Source organism: Syngnathus typhle, linkage group LG2 (genome assembly GCF_033458585.1).
Source record: "Syngnathus typhle isolate RoL2023-S1 ecotype Sweden linkage group LG2, RoL_Styp_1.0, whole genome shotgun sequence".
Lineage (NCBI taxonomy): Eukaryota > Metazoa > Chordata > Actinopteri > Syngnathiformes > Syngnathidae > Syngnathus > Syngnathus typhle.
This window is the reverse complement of record NC_083739.1, coordinates 23277076-23297033: the sequence shown is the minus strand read 5'-3', so window position 1 is coordinate 23297033 and position 19958 is coordinate 23277076. Positions and strand designations below refer to the sequence as shown.

The window sequence follows — 19958 nt, the reverse complement described above, 5'->3', positions numbered from 1 at the left end:
CAAGCTGCAATACTTTGTGAAGAGGAAGTGAGAGTACATTTTGTAAAGGCTTGATTTAGTGCTAGTTATTACAAAATGGAGTAGTGCTCTTGGAAAGAAAGAAAAAAACTCACAAGTGATGATTTGACATTTATTCACTATCAAGCTAAGTGCTCCCATATCAAGATACATGACCTTGCTTTTACACTGTAATGTCATTAAGAGTTTACACGGTAGAGAGAAGCGGTTATCATAATCTACAAGTGTGAGCCCTAATTAGCCCAGAAAAATAAAATAACCAAAACCAGGACATGAAACAAAAATAACTGAATCAATGTGCAAGAGTACTCAACACACTGCAATGAGTGCTAACTGAGGTGAGGTGTCATGAACTCCCCCCCCCGGCTATCAATTCAACTTGACGGGGAAGGCAGGGGTCACCTTTGTGTCCTTCGAGGCAATTGCAGCGCAATCTTTTAGCCATCCCACAATCCAAAATTAAGCATCATTGTAGAAGTGGTGGTAGTCTAATGGAACAAATTTATCATTTATTTATTTAGAGGTGGGGGTTAGTGGTTGGGGTACTTCTATGCGACATGAAAAAGGGAAACAGTCACGTGACATGTAATGGAGTTCGAAGTAACGTCACTCAGGCTGCGACTGAGCCCTGAGGCTTTGCAAAGTATCAGGCCGGCCGGCATATGTACAGGTTTCCTGCCCCCATGCGACCGCCGTGTCTCAAAGCACTGAGCACAAGTGGATCCCTCGTGCGCGCTACCAGCGAGTCAGCTCAATGGGGCTATGTACACAGAGGCACGGGTTCACACAAACGGCAGGCCTTGGAAACAAACAAAAAAAAAAAGATCAATTTGTCCTATGTAGAAGACCTGAATCACCCTCGTTCCCCGCCCGCAAAATGACCTCAACCCCTCATAAACGCCATCTCCCTCCAGTAACCCCCACCCTCCCTCAGGTGGGTCCAATGTGGAGCTCAGCGAATAGTGTATCTGACGTAGGGCACTTCCACGTCTTCGTCCGACACGTCGTTGCAGCACAACTCGAACACCAGTGCTTTGACGTGCTTGCCTAACTTCTTTTTCGACACCTTGGTCACAATCTCAGTCATCCTACGGGATACAGAAGAAAAGAACATTCTAGGACTTTAACGAGAAAAGGATAAGAGTCACTTATTCTTACTAGCGAATCGATGCTAGGCTATAGTCAATTAGCTAACCATGTTTACTGTTAGCACACATGCAGGCCAGTCACTTATGTACAGTAATTAAAAATCCACTATGCACTGAACCACAATATATCCTTAACTCTTCTCTCTCTGAAATGAGAGGTTGTACTCACGGCAGATCAAGTCTCTCTCTGAGTTTGGCAGCAGGCATGAAGAATGAGTAGAGCATGGACACTCCCTGAGAAAGCATGGTGATCTCCAACTTATGCTCATTCTTGAAAGTAAAAAAACAACAACACGCGTTTATTTTAGTACAGCAGAGGATGTGGGAAAACCAAGAGGGTTTCTTCAAGTAGCTGAAAGCATACCTTGAAGTAGTCCAGAAACTGCCGCAGTGTCATCTCCTCTCCACCGGGCTGCAAACCCGTCACCTCAAAACGATCCCATAACGTCCACTCCATTTCATAGTACTGTAAAGGAAAAAGGGAAAATAGGGATAAGTGAGTCATCAGGTTGTGCCTCGCAGCAGTTAGTAAGTGGGCAAGTTGTCTCCTCAGCACACGCTGAAACCATCAGCGTGAGAAGTTCAGGCGAACGCACTTGCAACCACACAGGTGAATTTCACCTGCCTGATGCATCAGTATTAGCATGGCTGGATCATCATGGGAGCTAATCAACAGTTGGAGTCTTCAATGTGCATGTGAAGTAAAAACACGTGGCAAGATCCTACCTTATGTCTGGGAGCGGCGATGGGGTCGGAGAAGCCAAAGAACGGCAGCGACAGATTCATGAACCCGTTCTTAAATGACTCCAACTTTTTATGCCCTTGGACGATCTTGATGAGCTCGAGACACACCAGTCCCACCACGGCAGCTGTGGTTGTGGCAATGGCGGGGATGATCTTGCCAGCTATAAGTTTGCTCTGGATGACGGGGAGGAATAAGGACAACAGTACATTCAGAGATCACTCATAACATTCGCAGGTCAAGAAATACAAAGACGTATGATGATTCCAAAGACGCAAGTACCCACATTGTGTCTGTCGGTTGGGGGGATGTCATAATTCTCAGCTCTCAGGTTGGAGGCTGCGACTATAAAGTCCATGTGGAAGTTCGTGTCATCATCCTATGGATAAAGAGGTACAAATTATTATCTTGAAAGACCAGCAGAAAGTCAACTGGAGAAGAAGGATGGCAGAACTCTACCTTTTCAAAGTCGATGGCGCAGAGTTTGAACTGAGAAGACTCAGGGGCAGGCAGCAAGACCTTCAGCTCCTCGAGTCTGGAGTCATCTGTTAAAGCAAAAGGACATTTTATTTTGAGAAAAAGTAAAAAAAAAAAAAAAAAAAAAAAAAAAAAAAGATATACTTGGGCTTCTTATTTTGAATCTCGCCTGCTTACCAACTGATGAATTGCTATTCTGCAGATCCTGATCAGAGACGTGGATTTTCACCCCCGAGCGTGGCGTGAACGTAGGCACCTTGACCTCTTGCGAGAGCTTGACCACAGTTGCACGATCTCTGCAGCTTTCTATGCCGTACGTCTGGGCAAACAAGTTGGCTGCGGCCATCACGTAGTCTATGTGCAGATCCTACGAGACAAACAAAACAAACCTCCAGCTATTATGAACAGGACATGTTGCTTGAGCACAATGCAAGCCGAGGGGCTGATAATGCATACTCACGTTGCTAGTGCTGAATTCTAGGGGGTGAGGACACCTCTTTGGACCGGACCAGAAGGGGGCGCCTGAGCTAGTTAGCTGAAACCCAGAAATACAAATCACATGGATGTGAAGGAGAAAATTCTCTTTAGACGTTTTATGTGGCCCCACTAGTCACAGTATTTTGATTAATTTTGAGTTTGTAGAATATGAATTCAACACAAGGTGAAAGGGGAAAGAAAGTTTCCCCCGAGATACAGTTAAATGGAATACCTGATCTGGGGGAAAGTTGTGCAATAGCTGGCGGATGTTGTTGCTGTATTGACACTGCCAGTGGTTGCGTGCCCATGCTACACAGTCGGCAAAATTGCGGGGGCAGTCCGTCACCAGACTCTTGTAAACGGCCTCCAGCAACTCGGCAGACTGACCTCCGGGAAGCTTCAGGGTGCGCTCCATGAACTTGGGATCACTGCAAGTCAACCCAGTATGTATTTATTTCAAATCATGCTAATATTAGTATTAGCAAAATCATACTCAAGTCTTATTTATGGATGTAATTTGATCTTCATTGTCGAAAAGAACTATGTGCTGATTGCTGCATTGACAAGTTGTCAGGTAAAGTTGCATCTCAATGATTAGAACACAATTGCAATCGCATCTAAATTAAATTACCGTATTTTCCACACTATTAGGCGCACCTAAAAACTTACATTTTACTGAAAAAAAAACAGTGCGCCTTATAATGCAGAGCGCCTTATATATGGATCAATTGATGAATTTGTTGATCCATACTGGTTGTACACAGTGCTCTGCCAAAACGTTTCAGTACGACTAGTAAATTCCAAGGTCGCATCGCTTCCCAACATTACGCCAACTGTAGTCAGGGGACGTCACCGAATAGCTGTTGTACCCGCGAGGCTATTTCATTTCAAAATAGGCTGCTCCGTTAATGTTTGAGTAAATTTACGGATCGATATGGAAGGGAAACATAGGTAAGCAGTACCAATGCGTTAGATCGAACTTTAGTCAGTTCCGATCATTTTATAGGAGATCGTTTGAGAAACGTGATTGTTTACACTTTGCTGAGGCTCATGGGAGATTGCGAGCTGAGGCTCATGGGATATGCGGATGGCTAATGCTATAACGATAGCTGCTATACGCACCAGGCTATTTCATGTCAAAATAGGCTGCTCTGTTAATGTTTCGAGTAAATCTACGGATCGATATGGAAGGGAAACATAGGTAAGTAGTACCAATGCGTTAGATCGAACTTTAGTCAGTTCCGATCATTTTATAGGAGATCGTTTGAGAAGCGCGATTGTTTACAGAGGGCTCGTTGGTTATTGGCTAGTAGATGCATACCGCAACCCTAGTCAACCTCAGTTTGTTGCAGTATAGCTTCTATTTTATGCGCCTTATATTCCGGTACGCCTTATATATGGACAAAGTTTTAAAATGGGCCGTTCATTGAAGGTGCGCCTTATAATTCGGTGCGCCTAATAGTGCGGAAAATACGGTAAATTAAAATAAACTAGAAGATTTTTCAACCGAGTATGTCCATTGCTGTGGAAAGTGTAATTTTAAAAGTCTCTTTATTTGGTTAATATACGAGCAACCACTTTTGTAGAAGCTTGAAACCGAAAAGTCTGCTTGCGGCCGTAGACTAGGAGGAAAAATAAAGTAACAAGAGCGATGCCTGTGAAGTCGACTTACGAGAGATACTGGATGGCGTTCTCTGGTGGCTGCTTGAAAAGCCCCTCAAACTCATCACGGGCCCACTGCAAGGAACAAGTGGAGCGCACACATCAATACTCCCCAAACGTTATTTACCCTCAAGTGCAGCTATTGCACAAGTTTACTCACTTGCAGTGTGTGCTCAATGGCATTTGGGAAATTCTTGAGGGTACAGATGGGAATGGACTTCTCGGGTGGATCCTGGCTTGAGCTATACGACTCCGTAAGGAAGGGGATAACGACCTGCACATTTCCTTTGGTCCCCAGAGTACCGGACTCCAGCAAAGGTTTACGGTAGTACACGCACCTCCGATCCATATACAAGCCTGCGCAATAAAAACCAAAACAAAAAAAAAACCTCAAATGAGAAATTGCGCGGCAGAGCGGAAGCCTGACAGACAAGCACGGTGACGTACGGGCATCGACGTTGTCCAGTGCGTTGGCTACGCCGTCAAGGCTCTCAAAGAAGTCATCGTCGTAGACTCTCTCTGTGTCGGGCCCCACCCTGTTCTGGTGACCCGTGATCTTGATGGATGGGTTCATCTGTTTAACTGCCGCCGCAGCCGTGTCGCTTTTCATTTTCTGTAGACCACACAAAGATGTGAGCAACTCAATTGCTTGCAGTCTTGACAGCGTACAAAGAAGGTGACACCTACCGTGACATCTGATTGTCTGAAGAGGAACTGCCTGTTGAGGTTGGACTTCTCAATGGTGTCCATATCTGTCACAATGACTTCCCCCTCGCCACCAGCCAGGCCAATCATGGCAAAGTTTTTTAAGAGCTCACATCCAATAGCACCAGCTCCAACCTGGAAGTCAGGTAAGAAAGAATTTGTCAGACCAAACAGCATAACGACATCAAGTCAAGAAGTCAAAGCATTTAGGACAATAGTAATGTCACTTGACTGAGAATTGTAGAATCTATCTAAAAGTATCTCATGCAAATCAATTGAACATTGTTAAAATTATATGTGAAGTGCACATATTTTTATAGCTGCATTGGCAATCACTAAAGTTGCCATTTCAATCTGCTTTTGACACAGACGGCCATTAAAGCCAGTGGGCGGAGTCACAAACTCACCAGGAAGTAGCGCTGCTTGGCAAGCAAATCCTGCAGCTTGGTGCCAAATACTGCAATCTGCCCATCGTAGCGACTATTCCTCTAGGGAAACAAATCATTTAAAAGAACACATCAGTGAGTGTTACACTACGGTCATGGTTCATATTTGTGAGGGATTTGAGAAACACCTACAGGAGCACATTCTTCCTCTGTCAGTACTACTCCTTCCTCTTCCGCCAGGCACTCCAATGCATCAAAGTACAACCACTGCATAACGGGCATAAATTTTCCCGTGCATGCCTGAAACAAAGCACATAGAAATCAATGAGACAAACGCAACTTACCTGTATAGTTCAAACGCAGGCTAAGTGACCTTCATAACTTCCTGTGCAGCCAGACCGCCAATGAAGGCGTTGACAGGAGCTAGGTCGCCGGCAGAGACGTAGCTCAGCTTTTTGATGAGCGCCTCATCGAGCTGCTCCACTTTAGCCGATCCAGACTGCGTGGCGTTCAGCTCCTTGGCCAACGTCAACATCTCTTCAGCATCAGCCTGAAAGGAAAAGCCGCAAAGTTAGTAGCGTACCCCGTAGGTTGTATTGCTACAATTGAAAAATTGCCCTAGAGACAAGATTACCTGGTTCCATGGTGCGGACAGGCGGTTGTTTTTCTTGTGGAAGGCATGGATGGCCTGAAAGCCCACGTGCAATTGGGCAGGACGCTCAAACTTGCCAAAGTCTGTCATTATGAACGTTGGCTCAGCCATGGAGGGGGAAAAGGATTTCTACAACCACCAAGATCAATACAGGATTTTTATTTTACTCAGAAACTCACAGTTGGCCACTATTCATTTCCTAGGTGAATTCCCCCCCCACCGCCCCGAGCAAATCATTTTTAAACGTCAAACTTCATTTTTGTACATTTATGACCAAGTCAACTTACAAAAGTGAATTTCTTGGGCATCTTGACCTGGCGCACAATTCCTCCCCGAACATAATCTGTAAATCCTGCTGTGTCACAAATACTGAAGGTGTAGGGACCTGGACAGAGATATACCATGTCAATCAAGTCATGTTTGTCTTAAGACCAACACGCAACATTGGTCGTAGGAACACGACTACCACCTACCCAGAACTTTGATCTCGACCGGCTGGCAGCCGTTTAACTCAGTCATTCCCTGAACCTCTGAGAAGGTTACAAAGTCTCCGTTTTCAAAACCATGCCGGGCCTCATCCAAGCAAGTCACAACACCGGGATTGTCCTGGAGGGAATATCGTTTTTGGTCAACATAACACCTAGGGTAATCCGAAACAAATTAGCATTTGGTAATCAAAGCAGTTAAAAAGAACAAACCTTTGTGATCATGGAAATCATGGCACTCAGTGGCTGTTCTCCATTGGTGTCATGCACAATCATCTCCTCACCAAAGTCACAAAATAGCTGGCTGCAAAAGGATCGCTGTGTCAGATAGCGTCAGACACAACATTAAAGTTAAACAGAGGATGTTTGTGATTTTACCCAAACAGGCCTCGAGTGTCCGCAACAATGATCTTGATGCCTTTGCTGTGGCAGAACTCTCCCACTTTCTGCTGCTCATCAAGCGTGGAGCAGGTCAGTACTACAACCTGGGTTGTATTTATAAAAAAAAAAAAAAAAAATCAATTAAAAAAAAAATAAATAATCAACATTCTTATTTTTCTGTACGATACCCTCCATTTTGCGCTTTTCTTTTAAAAACGGCTTTTACCTGAAACTTGGTCAGAAAGTCGTCTGTGAGCACACCCGTATATGCCGCTACGGGGACGTAGTTGTTGAGTTCAGCCAAACGGGGCTGACTGACTTCTGCTCTGTTCTTCCCCAGATCGGCCTCTCGAATATAAAACTACATGCAAGCCAAAAAATAAATAAATAAAAAATCTGAAATGCCATACCGCAGTCTCTTCTTGTTGGAACACTGAATAATGGCAATATCAATCTAACCAAAATTCTCAAGCCTCAACTTGAAGTGTGGTAATTTAATTTGTTTGATTTCAAAAGTAAGAAAACGCTCCATGCGCATCAGCTCACCTGAGAAGAAAGGTCTCTCCATTCCGCGACACCTTGGTCGTGCACGGTGACACTTCGAACTCCCCCAAGAATGACGTTCTTGGCAATCTCCACGCCAAGACCTCGCATACCGGAGATGAGGACATTGGAGTTTTGCATGCGCTTCATCGCAGCATGGCCCAACACGTAACTGAAGGGATAGGTTGGACAAATGTCACCATCAAGTGCAGAGAATAATGAAACTGAAGTCTTAAGTACTTACAGTTGTCTGGAGTACAGGCCTTCGTCAATCTCAGCATCATTGCCATTCTTAGCCATGCCCTGCCCAGACAGTAGCACATCAGTTAGTGAACACATTGAAATTATTTTTGACTTACTATCACCGGTAGGTGAGTGTGCTTACGTTGGCAGGGGTGTGGGACTGATCAGTTCTGACGGAGTTTGAGGATGAGCAGTGGGATCCCGTCTTCGTCTCTGTTCCTGACAAGCGACGTTTCTTGGACAGCGGCGAGTTGGACATCTGCGGAACACCAAAAATTGAATTGAGTCCATGCGGTAACTTGGCAACTAAGTCACAGATGATGAAGTGAATCAAAATCGCATGGAATCCTGTTCATTCTGGACACAAGACCAAACAACCAGAGAGAGCAGCTGCCTTCAAGCCAACCTAGAAGAGCTATGAATAGCAGCAGCAGCATTCATTGTGTGCCGCTTTCATGCAGGCACAGGTCTCCCTTGTTTATGGTACTCGTATGTACCGCCCAAGAAAAAAAACGCTGAATCATCCAAACTTGCCGTTGGGACTTGACAATGACTCGCAGGTGTAGCCATAAGAACGAACCTTCTAACCTTAAACAAATCGAATAGACGCGTCTCCACGGACTAGTGCAGTTTGACGCGGGGAAAAAAACGCCCCAGTACGCGAGGTGACAAACAGGCCGCAGCGTGTCGGAATCATCCACCGCCGTGTATCGACCGCCATCAGTGTCAGTTTACCTTGTACAGCAGTTTCTGAAACCCTCGAACGATCTGGAAAAGCAGCTGCCAATTGGCGTACAGGACAAAATTGACCGTTCGGTTGAGCATAACAGTGGATGTCGGCTGAAAACGAAAGTGTTCCTGGAAGGTCTACGACTGCACGCTCCCTGACGCTGGCTCATTTGCGCGACGCGATCAAAGCTAGCGAAGAAGCCACTTGAAGGGCTTTAATACAACGCCCCAAAAAGCGCGTCAGGACTTCGTGGAGGCCGGCGAGAGGCGACCGGCTGCGTGCCACTAAATCAGTTAAGTCTTTTGGCGAGCTAACGCGGGAGCAACATGAATAAGTTAAGAGGCAAAGCCCTACGCCATTAGCGCGACAGCCTGGGCCTATAGGCCTCGATCGGTCAGCTTGGCAGGCATCACAACTAATAAATGACCAGCAAGCGCAGATCTTTGCTGAAGCTTCCGATCACATCTTGACGAGCCGATTTGGATGATTGTTAAAGGGTAGACGACACAATACGGAGTCAAACATGCGCGAACACACACCGCCCGTTAACGCTAACTCGTCTCTTAGCCGCTTCTACTTGCGCCCCATTGATTCATTTTTTCTTACCAATAATCCTTCCCGGGGCCTTTCCAATGCGAACCCGCTGCCCTCCCGTTGCGTTCAGATGTCAGCGGTCGGTAATATGGCGACGGACGGAAAGAAGAGGGAAAAGGATAGGTAAAAAAAAAACGAAGCTAGCCCTGATCTCGCTATACTGTCGAGTCACTATGTGTTTGCAATGCGAGAGCTCGCCTATGCAATTGCTGCTTGCTCGCTGGCCGGCTTTACGACTGCAGACGGGAACAAAACCAAAATGGCAGATGGGAGAAAGGGGCGGTAGAGGCGTGACGCGCTGCCCGAAATATTCCACAGGAAAGGTTGGCTTGGGCCACGCTGCTCACGCACGCCGATGCGCCATTGGCTGCGCGCACTCACTCGCCCCGCCCCCTCATGACACGGGGCGCATGGAAATTTGTACTTAATGTGCAATCAACTGCAGCATCTGCTGGGCAAGCAAGGTACCCCTAAATGCTTTATATTTAGAAACGAGCAAAATAAAAGGAAACCGAGCCATTTAAAAACATCAGCAGATCACCTCACCGTGGACACTTAAAAAACGCACAAGACTCATTTCATTCACTGTGTTGCAAGACAGTCTGCATATTTAATCTGAGGACAAAAACTTGCAACGGGTTCAACCAAACAGGGCAAAACGAGTGTGATTGTGTAGCCACATACGAGTCTTATCGATGCTGAGCCTTCTGACTCATCGGCCAAATAGAGGTTCAGGGTAAGACCCGTTCATATCTAAAAAAGAGTATTGGGGGAGGGGGTGCCTGCTTGCTGAATGACAAAGGCTCACGAACGTGTGGGCCGCACATTCTCGGGTACACATGTCGACATGGGTCTCGTCTTTTCACCACAAACTAATGACAATTTCGGTGCATGGCGTCGCCGTGCAAAAAAACCCAAAAACAAACAATTAAATGTCACATCTCCCAGATTGCATAACTTGGCAAGCACCAGAAGATGCTTGGCATTCTAGAATCTATGGTCGGCAATGCCGATCGCGATTCGATTAACGGAACGTGCTAATCCAACGTTTACCTCGCAATCCAAGCCATTTCCATTAAATAGTTCCATCTGATTCTGGCCAATGTATCTTGATGCAAATGTCAATGAGCATATGCTTAACTTTTAGCACCTCTTAATGTCTCCACCAAAGTGTTTGCCCAGCTACATAGAAGATACCAAAGAATAAATAACTCCTGGGAACATCCAGATGCTAATTGAACACATTTGATCGTGATCATGCTGCAACGGAGAACTGAACGAGAGCAGCGTTCAACCAATAAAACGACTGCGTAGTTGTTAGCGTGTGTGCACCTAGCTAGCCATGGAGCCATCGAGCCAAGCAATGACTTTTCCTCATATCGTGCCGCTATCTTCGTTAGCTTGCTAACAGTAGCCATGTAGCTCGGGGTAGCATTGAAGAGAATCTTAAACAAGTGTGCACAACTTACCACATCCGATATTACTCTGCCTGGTCTGTAGTATTGAAAAAAAATCGGCCCGTAGAGAAGAAAACGTCCGAACAAACCGCGTGACAAATGAATGCCGCTGCTGATGGCGGTGAGGAAAGTGTGTCACTGTGGCGGGCTCTTGCGTGAGTTTTTCCGCTGAACTGCTGGCTGCCCGGCGCTTGCTTCCTCAAGCGATCCCCCCCTCCTCACTATTCCAGTAGAAAGCAAAGCAAAGCAGCAACATGTGCACGTTACAGACGCAACCATCTTACCCTTTTAGAAGCTTCAATGAAATACTTTTGTATCACTCATTAAAAGATTGAAATTCAATAGTCATCAAAATTCAATCAAAAGGATCATTTTGAATGGATCAAGTTGAATACTTGTCGGTTATTGCATCGTATTTGCATTGTTTACCGCCACGTATATTTTTCCCACACCCGTGCCCTCAAAAGGATGGTCTAATCCAAAATCCGCGCAATGCTTTTGGGGATTTGTAGGTTCGTCGACGGCCTGTGTGACGGTGTTGGTATTTAAGTCACATTCAGTCATGATATATTTTGATATATTTATTCATCGCCTTCTAATCCAAACACCAATAAATAAAATATACATGTATAGATTATATTTCCTTTTATTTTATTGAAAGGCTTACAGACACAATATATTTTACACTGGGGTAGGATGGCGGATTCATCTCGATCAGAGGAGAGCATAGAACATGGAGGTAACAGCCCCTCCACACAAAAAATAAAGCACGAATAAAATGTACAACGCTTTTACATTTGTGATAGTAAAATAAGTCGACTTCTGTCTTCTCAAAATATCTCTATGATTGTTGAATAACTTAGGTAGGGTATTCAGAACAAATCTCCATTGCAAGGTTTCATCATTCCACTTGGCTGCAACCTTGACCTCCATCTCAAATGAATTGCTACATTAAAAAGGATGGAAGTGCTTGATTAATGATGTTAAAAGATGTTTGGACATGAGGAAGTTTACAACACAGAGCATAACAAGAAAAGGGAAACCAGTTACAGTAAATGTATTTACAATTATCAGGACATCATTCAAATTGTAGTTTCTCATTTCTGTCATTCTACTTTTTTTCCCCATGCTGTGCATTTTCGTCAAACGACTCAAAGGGTCTGTTTCCAGAATGTGCAGTGAGCATATAATGCACATATTTATTTTTAGATCATGCTCCTTATAGCTTCCATACAATATTTTGCTTTTGTCATTCCCTTTTACTCAACTATAAGATCTTGGTGCTAAACATGTTTCAAGAGGTTATCTCCTTGTGGCCATAGAATAACATCTTTCAAAGGACAAGATGGATGTACTGTCTCTATGTGACAGTTATGATAAATCAAGATCTACAAGCGAGAATAAGTTCCATCCACCTATCCATCTTCAGGACTGGTCACCCGCCAATCCAGACTCAAATGGCATCTGTGACCTCTTTTGTATTGATGATTCTCACCTACTTTATAACTCTCTGCTCATCCCAGCTCTGGAGGAATGCCCAGAACATTCAGTCCCACTCTGTCCACACTCTTGGTCCTCTGCAGCCTGGACTGAGGCTTGAGACGGTGGTGAGGGTGGAGGATAGGAAGGAGGAGGGATAGTAAGGCGAGGGAGGGATGGTAGCGCAGGCCTGGGAGAGGTTGGAAGAGGCGGCGGTGTGGCCAAGGTTTCCAAAGAGGAGTGTTGTGCGGTGCGTGCCCTGGAGGTGGCAGGCGAGACGTGTGTGCTCCGAATGCGTCGTGTTTCAGGGGGGCAGTCGCTGATTTGCTCCAGCAACGAAGGCATGTCTCCTTCAATCTTCTCCAGCACTGCCACCATTTGTTTCTCTATCTGCTCAATCACACTGTCCATTTGCCAGTCGCTTTTGGCACCGCTGCCCACTCCTCCGTGATGTAACCCGGTCCCGTACATCCCCACGCTTCTTCCACTCGGATACAAGGTGCAATATGGACTCCCATAGGGCCCTGCCATCCCCATGGTGCCAATGTCTCTAGTGTAGGGTGTGGCGTGCCGGCCCAAACTAGCAGAGCTGCCAATTCCGTAGCAGCCCTGACCTGCAGTAGGGCTTTCTCTGGCGATATTATACTCTGCACTATATCGGTCTGTTTTCTTGGCGTCCCTCTCCCTCCTCAACACGGGACTTGCTTCAGCCCTTAACCGAACACCCGGACCTACATCTGCCCCAGCTCCCGCCGCAATTGCCGGAGTGGCTGCTGCACCCACCGAACTCTCCGCCATGGCCTCTGGCAGTTGTGTCTGACACCAGCTGCTGTCATTTCCATCCTTGCGTGTCATATTAGCGGAGGCTGGGGGGGCATGAAGTGTCGCAGTCATCTTACGATTGTTGCTGGGATCAGGTGAGGCGCATGATAGTTTCCTGTCAGGATGAGGGCCTAAATTGCTCTCTGCTAGCTTACTGTGTTCTGTGGTGGTAGTGGGCGCTTTTTTATATTTTTTGTTTTCATCCAAATTAGCGGCTGTTTGCTTGGTTTGACCGTCTGGCACTTCCTTTGTGCCAAGGGTATCGCAAGATGGGGACGCTCCAACTTCAATATGCACCTTTACCGCCTGCTGTTTTTCAACTTCCTGGTACATGTCAGGTGACCTGTTTTCAACCATGACCTCTAATGGCACGCCACTTGTGGTCACTCCGCGCTGTGTGACCCTGCCACCTTCCTTATCGCTTGTTAACTCGGTCACCTCTTTAACTTCCCCTGCATCTTCCCCACGCTGCGCCTCAGTTGAACTGTCAATAACTGACTCGGAATTCTTCAGTCGCTGCATAAATGTGGTGACACGGATCGCTTTCTGCAAGACAAGGAATAAAAAGGATAGAATTATAAAAAAAGTTATTTACATACAGTATGAACCCATGTCTGTCCTTACATTTAAACTTTGATGCTGTATTTATTGGTATTATATTGTAAAAAAAAAAAAAAAGCTTCTATGTTATGCATGTGACAAAGCTCATCGAGGCACAATAAAACTAAGCGCTCTGTGATTCGCTTCAAGTGAACTATTTACTTCCAGGCGGAATTCACACAATTCGCCCCGGTATGAATCAGCCTCAAGACTCCATCTTCCCATATTCCTTATTGCTTACTTGATACATTTGATGAATCTATCCGGTCCCCTGACAGTAAACACTGAAGGAATTTGGGAAAATTTGAGATCTTAAAAGATGTTTCCTAACCAGGGAACATTTTATCTGGAAGTCAAAAGAGAATTGATGACAAAGCAGCTTCTAGTTTATTAGCGCAAACGTAACATTGAGGTGCATTGTGGATTTTGATACGAGGAATGACAGGGGGGCCTTGTACATTGAATCATTACATTTAAATGGTACACAGTGGTTGACAGCCACCGCATCCTTTCCTTTTGACCCTCTCCTTATCCACACTAACAAAGCTCTGTAAACATGCCAACGTCCCTGGGACTGATCATTATCTTAGTATATGGACAACTAAACTGAGTGCAGATGAGGAGCAGGAAAGGAGCAGAGCCAGGCACTTGGAACATTTGACTGTGAAAAAGGAAAAGTGGGACAGTGGATCTCCTCTGGGACAGGCAGAGTGAAAGTGCATGGACAGAGCTCATGAGGAGACCTTCACCAGTCACGGTATGATCAACCCATCTCATGGTTGACTGCCTTTTTTTTCTCCCATGTCGGGTTCTTTTGGACTATTTATTCATGAAGTCAATTCAAATACAGTTCCAGCCACAGAGAGATGCTTTTTCACAGTATCATGCCAGACTGTGAATGTGCAGTTCCACCCACGCTCTGTCCTTCCATTCTCTATCGTAATGATCTACAATACCTTCAACTCCTGGGAATTATAGGGGGAAAGAAAGAAGAAGTTTATGGCTGTTACTTGTGCTTCTAGGTCAGCAATACCACCTTCATATTTACCCGCTCTCTCCTTGATAGCAACATTGACATGGTCACATTAGGATATACGATCCATGAATTATGATGTCCCACTTTCAGGAAATAAAAGTGGTATATTTGAGTGAAACGTATTCCAGGTTCAAGAAAATGTGTGTTTTGAGCAATATCCAATTAAATAAAAATAATATATATATATATATATATACATACATACGTATCTATATCTATATATATATATACGTATATATCACAACTGCAGGATATAAGATTATTATCGAATACCAGCGTGTACTCAAATGCACTTTTAAATAATAAGTGGTATCAGTACATTCCGTTTATTTTCAATTGTCACTATGACTAACTTAAATACTAGGCTACTACTTTTACAAATGATAGCACCGATCTTCCTTTTATACTAATTTCTGCATCTGTACAGTAACATATGTTTTCCTTTTAGTAAGGAGGTGGCGAGTGAGCTGGACTTCCTACCCGCCATTTGGCCTTTGCAAAGTTCTTCTCAAACTGGGCACAGACGCCATCCTTTAGGTTCTTCTCTGACGCGCCATTACCTGCAATCCTGACAAAAGCGTCACTTCAAACGTGAGTCCATATTGTGTCTAAATAACACATTTTTGTGAACAGTAATACCATTCATGCCAAAGTGCGTCTTGTGCCGTGATTCTCAGCATCTGGTCAACTTCCATGAGTCGACAGACGAGCTCCTTAGCTGAAAGAGTCAGTGCAACTAAGATCAACATATAGGAATGCATCTGATGCGCTTTTAAATAATTGAGCGAGCCATCTCCATCCAATCTCTATGAAGATATTTGTTGCCACCGTGTGGCGAAAACATGTACCTGCAGGGGAGATGTCATCCCAGTATGGAGAATCAAACTCAAAATCACCAGCAACAATTCGACAGAAAATGATGCGATTATGTAGATCAGTGTTTTCCTCTTCAGTCTCATCATAAAAAGGAGGGTTACCCGATAACCTGAGGGGAAAAAAATATTTGTCGCCTGATACAGATAAGGCCAAGTTGTAATTGGTTGTTTTGTACATATAATGAAGACTTACAGTATGAACATAATGACACCCACAGCCCAGCAGTCCACAGGTCGGCCATATCGGTGACGAGCCACTACTTCAGGTGCTGAGGCATGGCACAGAAGATGCACATCCGTATATAGCATCATATCTTGGTCAGAATTCTACCCAGTACATGGGTTCACTGTTCATGTTAATATACTTATAAATTAAAAATAAATTATACTATTATATCATAAGTTATAATGGTAGGGATGCTCTTCAGTCTTCTTTTTCATACAGGTCAAACACATCCTAACATTTGGGGAACTAGGAGTGTGAAGATGTGTGTAAAGTGTAAAAAAAAAAAAAATAGTGCTGTTAAAAATGCGAAAGAAACAACATAAGATAGGTAAATGTACGTGAGGACAGATCCAAATTATTACTTGGATTCAGTGATAAAATCTTACCCAAGTATTCTGGTGTGCCACAAGGTTCCGTAATGGTCCCATTCTCAAATCTAGACAGATAGAAATCTCGCAGAACGACTTTGTTGTGGTTGTTTTCAGTGTAGTACATGAGGTTTTCCAGCTATGCAAAGTAGAGGGGGACAAATCATTTCACACATTTAGAACAAAAAGAGCATTCTAACAATACAATGAAACACGCAGACTGAATCGGAAAATCGGAGAGTTTCTGAACCCTGAACTATGCACTACAACTGATTGATGTTTTAGAGGTCAGCTCATTTTCTCTGTCTATTTGAATGTCAAATACTTTGGTCTTTTTCAAAGGTCATCCTGTCGCTTTGTGCAGATGTAAATTGCACAAAAGTACTAATTGCTCACTGCCGCGACAATATGCACTGACAATCACTTTTACACATTCTATTGGAGGTGGCCACTAAAGAACTGTTTTAGTTTTAGTTGTTGCACATTAATGAGGGGTAAAAACTTTGGTATAGATCTTCATCTATTTAATTGACTTGAATTAAATAAGTCAATCCTACATATAGTGAATCCTAAAAAAATTCCACCTTCTACCACCAGAGGTCGTTTGAGGCCAAATGGGCACTGAAAGGTAAAGGTTCGACCCACTTTTTTCCAGATTGTCACTACGTTTCCGTTGGGGGAAGGTATGCTCTTTTCGCCGGGTGTCGGTCAGAACACAGGAGGGAAGACGTGGTTCAGTTTTGATTGCTTTACTGAATTATTGGCAAAAAGGTAACAGGCACTGTGGCTCATAGGGGAATACAGGCAAACTGGCAAAAGGGCATAGGCACATGTTTGGTGGTAAGGATGTGAGAGCAGGTGTGTGTAAAAAGGTAAAGACCCAATGATTGTCACACACACACATCTGGGTGTGGTGAAATTTGTCATTTAACCCATCCCCGAAGGGAGCGGTGAGCAGCAGTGGTGTTGATCACAAAGGTCAAAGTGACAAATGACAGGACACAAAAGTACCTTCAGATTCCTGTGGACAATGTTGAGAGAGTGCAAGTATGCCACAGCTTCCAGGACCTGTCTGATGACGTTGGAGGCATCTCTTTCTGTGTAGTTGCCTTGGTCTTGGATCCAGTCAAAAACATCTCCGCCCGTGGCCCTGTTGCGTAAACGCGCATGCACAAATATGAGCTGAGAGCAAAGTTGCTGCTGTCAGCCACATGTTGCAATGCCATGAATTGCTTTTAACGCAGTAAAAAAACTCTGCGTTTGCTCTATCTTGTCTATTAGTGAGACAATCTGCTTCCACCGACCCCAAGGTACAACTGTGAGCAATTAAAACAACACTAGCATGTCTCATTATTTATCTTTGAAAATAATAGAAATGATAGATGAGGCACTTATGTCTTCCCCAAAGCAGGCCCCGACCGAGTGCCTGCAAAAAAACGACGGCACGACTGCAATAACCCAATCTGTCCAGCCGAATTGCTTTTGCCACACATCTGCAGCTATTGCGTGACAAGGAGTTGCAAACATGCTTGACTGACTGCCCTCGACGTATCGATCCACTTAACATAAAGCCTCACTTCAGGGCCAATGAGTAGTGTAGAGTGGTGGAGAAAGCAAATATCTCATCAAACCACACACCTCCCGGACTGCACGAGAGCACAGTAACAACGGCACCTGCTCTGGTCGGCCCCTTGAGCAGATGGATTTCCGACTGTCCTTTCCGACTGTCATTTACATGCATGGAAAGATACTGTACCCCCCAAGAAAATAAAGATACTCACAGTTCCTGGATGATGTAGTATTCTTTCCTGGTCTCAAATGTGTCTATTAGCTGAAGGATGTTTGGGTGGTTGACCCTACAAAAGCATAAAATGAGAAAAGCGTAAAATTAGAAGGATGTCAACATGTCCCTTGTATGAATGCTGTATTGGTGTCGTTAGTAGATTTGTCAGTGTCGACTGCAGTGTTTCCCAACATTTATTAAACCAAGCAGCATATATTTTCAAACAAAAATCTCCTCCAAAATATTAATACTGACAGAGATGATTTCGTTTTAATTTGATCACAAATTGTCAGTGAGGAATCTGGGGCTGTTTAGTTAAACACACACTGATTAATTCATTAGACATCACTGCCATGCATAGTTAAACTAAGATAGAGTAACTTTTTTTTGTCATACAATATAAACACCACACAATTTTCTGGGGGAATTTATTCTATTTTATTTCATCAAGTAGTTGCACAAAATAAAAGCAACTGAATTCAGATGATTTTATTTTGTGTAGCGGCTACACAAAATAAAATCATCTGAATTCAGTTGCGTTTATTTTGTGCAACTACACTGTAGCCTCTTGGAAAAATGGAGTAAATTCAACACACTATTTTCTTAGTGTACTTTAGTTCTGACTTTATGACTTTATTAGTACATGATAAATATGAGTGAAAAAAAAATCAACTGCTTTTGTCCACCTCTTGTGCTTCTATTGTTTTTTTTATTATGCAAGAAACCACCACACCTGAGGAAAAACAACCAAATGAAAGATAGTAGGTCGAACTGTGGCCTTGCAAAAAACAACAACTTCGAGCCAATAACATTTCGCCTTATAGCAGCAGTCCATTGTGAATACGGAACTATTCTGATAACTGACTGACACATTGTGAGTGACACCTTCTGTCTTTTATTGTTTATTTTTTTTCTTGGTGCTATGGTTTCCTGTATATCAGGTGCAAGATCATATTTATATTGTGTACTACAGTTAGGCTACAACTACTGTTTTAACAAATTTGAATATATATATATTTTTTTTGAGGGGCGTATGTGGAAATTTCCAGCACTCATTTAAGTAAAATTAGACACCTGATGAGCTCTCATGACGCCTTAATAATATGCTTGAGCACAGTGGTTGGGAATCACGGATGTCGAGCACAATTTATAACTGGAGAAAATGATGGAAGATGTCAAATTCTCTCTTTTTATTCCATCTACTACTCAATTATACTTTCTTCTGTCCACAGATTGACTGCGTACAATTTAAGGATCATGATCTCATTCTTGGCGGCCTTGCGGACTTTCCTGCCATCTTTCTTGAGGAATTTCTTGCAGACAAACACTTTGTTTGTTTGTCTTTCCTTAGCCAGGCACAGCTCACAGAACTCTTTCCTATACGTCACAAGAACAAGACAGAAAGAGAAATAAGACATATATAAGAAAATAAATAAATAAGAAATAAATACGTTTATTAAACCCCAGTCTTATAATCTTACCGCATTTTGTTTCAGTGATACAAAATGATAACAAAAATGAAAGTTTGAAATAAATTGAGAAGCAGTGATATGCAAAATTAAAGATTTGTTTTTGTTATACCGTTTTTTTCCATGTATAATGCGCCCCCATGTATAATACGCACCCTAAAAATGGCATGTTGATGCTGGAAAAAAGCCTGTACCCATGTATAATACGCACCCAAATTTTGACTCCTACTTAAGTCTGAAAATTATTTCAGAAAAAAGATCATCTTTGGGAACAACCGGATGTTATTCTGCCGGTCAGTATCACTGCGCATAGGCTAGCAAACTCAATAGCGAAGAAATGTTTTGGATTTGTGTAGGGTACATTGTGACAGCAAACGAGCAGGTGATCGAGCAAGCGTCTGATACGAGAGCACTGTGTTCGTATAGAGCGTGTTTGAAGTGAACAGCAGAGAAGAAAGCGCATCTGTGATGGCGGCCTCCGTATCATATCCGGATTTAAAAAAAAAAAAAAAAAGAATTTTTTTTTTTTTGTACCCATGTATAATGCGCACCCCAGATTTTAGGACAATAAATTAGTTAAATTTTGCGCATTATACATGG

The 19958-nt window shown here is 43.6% G+C and overlaps 2 protein-coding genes, 1 long non-coding RNA gene and 1 other non-coding gene across 7 annotated transcripts in view; 1 reads left to right on the top strand and 3 right to left on the bottom strand.

Moving 5' to 3' along the window:
• Positions 1-116: 116 nt before the first annotated feature.
• uba1 (ubiquitin-like modifier activating enzyme 1) lies at positions 117-10938 on the bottom strand. 3 transcript variants are annotated; one of them, XM_061272699.1, is made up of 26 exons: positions 10713-10938; positions 8062-8178; positions 7921-7979; positions 7680-7848; positions 7360-7494; positions 7131-7237; positions 6966-7056; positions 6741-6873; positions 6555-6652; positions 6250-6396; positions 5989-6165; positions 5808-5915; positions 5637-5717; positions 5212-5364; positions 4972-5137; positions 4685-4881; positions 4535-4599; positions 3095-3290; positions 2846-2920; positions 2563-2752; positions 2368-2453; positions 2195-2287; positions 1893-2084; positions 1531-1632; positions 1336-1436; positions 117-1106 (listed from the first exon to the last, which is right to left on the bottom strand). In XM_061272699.1, exons 2-26 carry the CDS (start codon positions 8176-8178, stop codon positions 971-973), a joined length of 3174 nt encoding a protein of 1057 aa, XP_061128683.1. In that variant the 5' UTR covers positions 10713-10938; the 3' UTR covers positions 117-970. The 3 variants fall into 3 exon arrangements, with proteins under 3 accessions (XP_061128683.1, XP_061128682.1, XP_061128681.1); XM_061272698.1 differs by lacking the exon at positions 10713-10938 and adding an exon at positions 9256-9495; XM_061272697.1 differs by lacking the exon at positions 10713-10938 and adding an exon at positions 8655-8796.
• Positions 1711-1831, bottom strand: LOC133150589 (small nucleolar RNA U6-53/MBII-28). Its single transcript, XR_009713806.1, has one exon. It is a non-coding gene; the product is annotated as a small nucleolar RNA U6-53/MBII-28 (small nucleolar RNA).
• Positions 8808-19366, top strand: LOC133150285 (uncharacterized). 2 transcript variants are annotated; one of them, XR_009713748.1, is made up of 3 exons: positions 8808-8941; positions 15086-15228; positions 19122-19366. It is a non-coding gene; the product is annotated as an uncharacterized LOC133150285 (long non-coding RNA). The 2 variants fall into 2 exon arrangements; XR_009713749.1 differs by lacking the exon at positions 8808-8941 and adding an exon at positions 9791-9979.
• camkvl (CaM kinase-like vesicle-associated, like) overlaps positions 11379-19958 on the bottom strand; it is a 32477-nt gene continuing 23897 nt past the window's right edge. The window contains exons 3-12 of the mRNA XM_061272710.1: positions 19135-19266; positions 17888-17962; positions 17118-17256; positions 16125-16245; positions 15706-15781; positions 15486-15622; positions 15277-15355; positions 15118-15205; positions 14558-14566; positions 11379-13547 (exon numbers count right to left, since the gene is read on the bottom strand). Coding sequence (XP_061128694.1) covers positions 12201-13547; positions 14558-14566; positions 15118-15205; positions 15277-15355; positions 15486-15622; positions 15706-15781; positions 16125-16245; positions 17118-17256; positions 17888-17962; positions 19135-19266 — 2203 coding nt within the window. The 3' untranslated portion in view covers positions 11379-12200. The remainder of the gene's footprint in view (positions 13548-14557; positions 14567-15117; positions 15206-15276; positions 15356-15485; positions 15623-15705; positions 15782-16124; positions 16246-17117; positions 17257-17887; positions 17963-19134; positions 19267-19958) is intronic.

Excerpts from the sequence above, each read along its gene's own strand:
- uba1 (XM_061272697.1), bottom strand. The coding sequence starts at position 8,744 with ATGCTCAACCGAACGGTCAATTTTGTCCTGTACGCCAATTGGCAGCTG. Across the intron at positions 7,057-7,130 it reads GACACTCGAGGCCTGTTTGG|CCAGCTATTTTGTGACTTTG; the intron begins GTAAAATCACAA and ends ATCCTTTTGCAG. Across the intron at positions 5,138-5,211 it reads TCAGACAATCAGATGTCACG|AAAATGAAAAGCGACACGGC; the intron begins GTAGGTGTCACC and ends TGTGGTCTACAG.